This window comes from Apium graveolens, chromosome 3 (assembly GCF_009905375.1).
Source record: "Apium graveolens cultivar Ventura chromosome 3, ASM990537v1, whole genome shotgun sequence".
NCBI classification, from domain to species: domain Eukaryota; kingdom Viridiplantae; phylum Streptophyta; class Magnoliopsida; order Apiales; family Apiaceae; genus Apium; species Apium graveolens.
This window is the reverse complement of record NC_133649.1, coordinates 76467323-76473236: the sequence shown is the minus strand read 5'-3', so window position 1 is coordinate 76473236 and position 5914 is coordinate 76467323. Positions and strand designations below refer to the sequence as shown.

General features: G+C 38.3%; 1 protein-coding gene and 1 non-coding gene across 2 annotated transcripts; one reads left to right on the top strand and one right to left on the bottom strand.

The window, feature by feature from the left end:
- Positions 1-3694: 3694 nt before the first annotated feature.
- Positions 3695-5677, bottom strand: LOC141714358 (uncharacterized). Its single transcript, XM_074517881.1, has 4 exons — positions 5098-5677; positions 4401-4628; positions 4087-4298; positions 3695-3967 (listed from the first exon to the last, which is right to left on the bottom strand). The coding sequence occupies exons 1-4, from the start codon at positions 5675-5677 to the stop codon at positions 3695-3697; spliced, it is 1293 nt and encodes a 430-aa protein (XP_074373982.1).
- On the top strand, positions 5556-5662 carry LOC141715612 (small nucleolar RNA R71). The gene has a single exon (XR_012572368.1). It is a non-coding gene; the product is annotated as a small nucleolar RNA R71 (small nucleolar RNA).
- Positions 5678-5914: the final 237 nt, after the last annotated feature.

Sequence of the window (5914 nt, the reverse complement as noted above, 5' to 3'; positions counted from 1 at the left end):
CCCACCATAATTTGTTCCGGAACTCAGAGACTAGCTAGGTCTCTGTTATGCTGGACTAAGCGGCCTACCAGTGCGCGCATCTAACATAGCCTCTTACGCAACCACTTGCTGGGCCGTTACCTAATAACGGGCCTCTTACGCCACTGACCATCCAATATCTGATTCATTTTTATCCAGCTTTCAAAATCAATTACACTTATCTCTTGTTAAACGATTACAGCACACATTCTCAAAATCCTTTTTAATTTTAATCACAATCTAGATATAGGCATTTTCAGAATTTACTTTTTCCCCAAAACATCTGTTAATAAAATATATTTAAATACGGGGAATACATAACTTAAAACGTTCTGTTCCAGTACATAATTTAAATCAACAACTATTCATATATACTGAACTGTAAAAGATTAGTTCAGGGGTACTTGACTTGCGAAGCTTTGCACTGACACTGACTTGACTCTACTTGACTTCACTACTGGTCCTTCGACTCGAACCTACGAAATCGAAACAACCTAGGTTAAATGACCGATTATGCTTGACTTTTCCTCACTAAACTAATTAACCAACGATATAGTTCCCAACTCGTATGCATTCAACTAATAATAATATACACGCAATAATAGTGCACATAGCAACCAGGGTTCAATTTGTATTAAACGAGATATATACACTTATTCGTAATTAAAGGTAATTTTTAGAAAAATTTGGACAGCGACTCCTCTGTTTATAGACCTACCCGTCGAAACATCAATCGACGTCAATTTCCCAACAAATCAATTCGAACTGCCACAAAAATAAGTTTATAGTCCCGAAAATAATTTATACAAGTTATTTTATTTATTAAAATATTTAGGACTCAGAACAGGGTCATCACCGTCCACCGCCCGCTCGTAAAAGAATTCATCGCGCGCGGCGGCAAAATTTACTGGTGCCTGAAATATACGGGTGTCCGAATAAATTTCACCGATTATTTAAATCATATTCCGCACGAATTAAATTTTAATATCACAAAATATTAGTCAAAAATTCCTGCACAAAATCATAAAATAATTAAATCCCAAACTGCACAACACGCGCCAACACGCGCAACAACCACAGACCGCACAATCAACCGAAAAACCAAAAGAACAGCGGCCAAAAATCAGGGAAACCAAGACACACTCGAACCCAACACACACACACACATGCAGACTGGATACACACATGAAACATGTATATACACATATATGTATACATATATGTATATATATATCGAACACAACCACACCGCCGCCGCCACGCCGGAAACCGGAGGCAACAGTGGCGAAACAAGAAAGAAAAATAGCAGCGAAACAGGGGAATCAAGTGGCAAAACAATTACTAGAAATTAAACGGGAAGAAATCAAAAGGGACCGAGGGATTTGAGTGAAAGAGGGAGAGAGGAGAGACGAGAGCGAGAGAGATTCGAGAGGAGAGAGAGACAAAAACAGGGCTCGTTTGGGGAGGGGAATAACAGAGAAGGAAAGAAAAGAAATAAAGCCTGGACACGTATATTGCATATACCACGTGTCCCGGTTTTATTTGTCAGCCTGTTATTTTAATCATTTTCTGTTATAATCACGTACCGGCTGCGCTCTAAAATATATCGAAAAATTATAAACTTTACACCAAAATTCCCGAAATACTCGAAAGTTAATAAAATGAAATCTTCAAAGTTTTTAAAGCATTTTTAGAATGCAACTAATATCCGCATTTAGCGATTAAGCGAAACAGCGCGCCGATAAAATTAATCCCGGAAATTACCAAAATAATTTTAAAATTCTCTGAATATTGTAAACGTAATAAAATATGAGTTTCATAATTTTTGAAGAATCCTATAATTAAATATAGATTTTATAATTAAACACAATCAGAAAATCATTTGAGAATAAATAATTAACAGAATATTAATTTGTAAATTTTATAAAATCCCAAAAGTAATCATTGAAATTATAAAATCATAAAAACAATTTTAGAGACAACCCAAAAAAATTTAAAAATAAGATTATCATAAAATCACTTTTTAAAAGTGAAATAAAAATAAAATGATGCAACAGTTAATCATAAAAACACACCACGTAATCCAACAATCACATATAAGCAATAATAAGTAAATCATAGAGACCCTAATTAATACAAAATTCTTTATTAATTATTTACGCAGTAATTACATATTTTAATATTAAATCGGAGTTTTGAATCTTCCTTCGAGACCAGATATCTAATAGCAGCATGATCAATGTAAACCGTCACTTTTGTCCAAAGCAAGTAAGATCTGAATTTCTCGAACCCGTAGACAATTGCCAAAAGCTCATTCTCCGTAGTAGTGTAATTTAGCTGAGCACCATTAAGGGTTTTACTAACATAGTAAACCACATGAAAAATGTTCTTCTTTCTCTGACCAAGAACAACTCCAACTGCAAAGTCGCTAGCATCACACATCATCTCGAAGGGCTCATCCCAATCAGGTGCAGTAATAATGGGTGTTGTAGTCAAACTCTTTTTCAAAGTCTCGAAGGAAGCTAAACATTCTTCATCAAACTTGAAGGGAACATCCTTCTCCAATAAATTGCACAAGGGTTTAGAGATTTTGGAGAAGTCTTTAATGAATCGTCGATAAAAACTCGCATGACCAAGAAAACTGCAGATTCCTTTAACTGAGATTGGTGGAGGAAGATTTTCAATAACTCCCACCTTCGCCTTATCCACTTCCAGCCCCTTGCTAGATACCTTATGCCCAAGAATGATACCCTGTTGCACCATGAAGTGACATTTTTCCCAGTTGAGCACCAGATTGGTCTCAACACACCTTTTCAGCAATAAGCTTAGATTATGCAAACACTCATCATAAGAAGACCCGAAAATAGAAAAGTCATCCATGAACACCTCCATATTAATACCAATCATGTCAGAGAATATGGCCATCATGCATCTCTGAAAAGTAACGGGTGCACCGCAAAGCCCGAAAAAACTTGACGTAAGCGAAAGTGCCAAAAGGACAAGTAAAAATGGTCTTCTCCTGATCTTCTGGGGCAATGCAAATCTGATTATATCTTGAGTACCCATCCAGAAGGCAATAATACACATGACCATCCAACATGTCAAACATTTGATCGATGAATGGAAGCGTAAAATGATCCTTCATGGTGGATTTATTCAGCTTCCGATAATCTATGCATACTCTCCACCATGTGACTGTCCGAGTAGGGATAAGCTCATTCTTCTCAATAGCCACAACTGTAATGCCTCCTTTCTTGGGCACACACTACACCGGACTCACCCATGAACTGTCTGAAATTGGATAGATGATCCATGCGTCCAACCATTTAAGAATTTATTTCTTCACCACCTCTTTCATGATAGGGTTGAGTCTTCTATGATGTTCAACGGTAGGTTTACTTCCTTCCTCAAGCAGAATTTTATGCTGGCAATAGGAAAAGATGATTCCCTTAATATCTGCTATAGTCCACCCAATTGCTGATTTAAACTCTCTCAGAATGTGCAAGAGCTTGTTTTCATCACTACCTGAAAGGTTAGATGCAATAATAATAGGTAAAGTAGATGCATCAACTAAAAAAGCATACCTCAAGTGATCAGGCAGTGGTTTGAACTCAAGTATGGGAGCTTCTTCAATAGATGGTTTAAGACACTCCTGAGAATTTTTCAGTTCTGCTAATCAAAGAGACTCGAATGACAAATCCAACTTCCTCTTCCACGGAGATGCATTCAAAAACTGAAGTTGCTCTGCCCCTTCTTCGTCTTCACTATCATATTCCTCTATTAAGGCTCTCTCTAAGGTATCCGACCTTAGCAATTGATCAAGCTCCGAATTCACTAAAGAGTCGACCAGCTCTACTTTATAGCACTCCTCTTCATCTTTGGAGAATTTCATTGCGTTGAAGATATTAAAAGTGACATCATGATCCTGAACCTTCATTGTAAGTTCTCCCTTTTGCACATCGATCAAAATTCGGCCTGTAGCTAAGAATGGTCTTCCCAAGATAATAGGAATCTTCTTATCCTCCTCAAAGTATAGGATAACAAAATCAGCGGGGAAGATGAGTTTACCACTGTAACCAAGACATCCTCTACTATACCTCGCGGATAAGTGATGGAACAATCAGGCAATTGTAAGGATATGTTTGTAGGTTTTGGATCAGGAAGACCAAGTTTCCTGAAGACAGACAATGGCATCGGATTGATGCTAGCTCCCAAGTCACACAAACAATTTTCCAAAGATAACTCGCCAATGGTGCATGGTATTGTGAAGCTTCCCGGATCTTTAAGTTTTAGAGGCAGTTTCTGTTACAGCACCACACTGCACTCTTCCATTAGAGCAACAGTTTCCAACTCCTCCATCTTCAACTTTCAAGATAGAATACCCTTCATGAACTTAGCATAGCTCGGCATCTGCTCTAGAACTTCCGCAAAAAGTATGTTAATCTGAAATTTCTTGAAAACCTCCAGAAACTTGGCAAATTGCTTGTCGAACTTCTGCTTCTGAAGTCTTTTAGGATATGGAGGAGGCGGATAGACCTGTTTGTCTCCGATATTCTGCTCGTGTTTAGCAGAATTTTTCTTCGTTTCCGCTTCGCCATCCTTCTGATCAGCTGCATCATCAAAAATTATAGTTTTTGGTATAGGGGCAGGCGCGGGCGTGCCTGTATGGAGCATGGGCGCACTTGGCTTCTGCCAAAAAATTTTAGATTCTGAATTTTGATGGTTAGCGACCTTTCCAGACCTCAAAGTATTTCTTTCAACTATTCTTTAACTTCCCTCTTTCCTGGGTTAGCTTCCGTATCACTAGGAAGAGTTCCTTGTGCTCGATTCAGCAGCGCATTAACAATTTGTCCTATTTGATTCTCCAAAGTTTTGATCGAAACCGCTTGGCTTTTACACATTAGCCTCAATTCCTCCAATTCAGATTTTTATTAGCAGATTGACCGGTATTTCCATGAGATTGTTGTTGCATTACTGGTGGCTGAAATTATTGCCTTGGTGCATACTGTTGTTGAAAACCAGGTGGGTTGAATGGCATGGTTCCAAACTGCTGATAAGGCTGTTGTGGATGTTGCATACCTTTCTGATTATTGCTCCAGCTGAAATTAGAATGGTTTCGGTTGTTAGGATGATAAGTGGCGGGAACTGGTTGTTGTGGTCTCTGAAAATTGCTCACAAACTGTGATGACTCACTAGATATAGCACATTGATCCATCACATGCATACCTGCACAGAGCTCACAAACACTTGCCATCTGATGAACTCCATAGTTAGCCAGAGAATCCACTTTCTTAGTCATTGCCTTTAGATGAGCATTTATAGCCGTAGCTGTATCCACCTCCAGAATTCCTGCTACATTGCCTTGTGGTAGTCTCTGAGTTGGGTTCTTATATTCATTACCAGCCATCATTTCAATTAGCTCATAAACTTCCTCATAGCTCTTGGCCCATAAGGCTCTACCTGATGCTGCATCTAGCATGGGTCTCGACTGTGCTCCCAAACCATTGTAGAAGCAATTTATTACCATCCAATCAGGCATTCCATGATGAGGACACTTCTTAAGCATCTCCTTATCGCGCTCCCAAGCTTGATATAAAGATTCTCCCGATTGCTGTGCAAATTGAGTAAGAGCAATCCTAATTGCAGCTGTTTTTTCCATATGGAAGAATTTATTAAGAAATATCTAAGTAAGATCCTCCCATATCACAATAGAACCTGCTGGTAGAGAGGGCAACCAGCTCTTAGCTTTATCCCTTAGAGAAAATGGGAAAAGTCTCAGTTTTACAACATCTTTCAAAACACTCACTAGTACAAAAACTTTCATACGCGTCTCCTCATTTGCGTCTGTTATAGGCAGAACAAACACATAAAATGATTTTATACATCTGTTTTAATA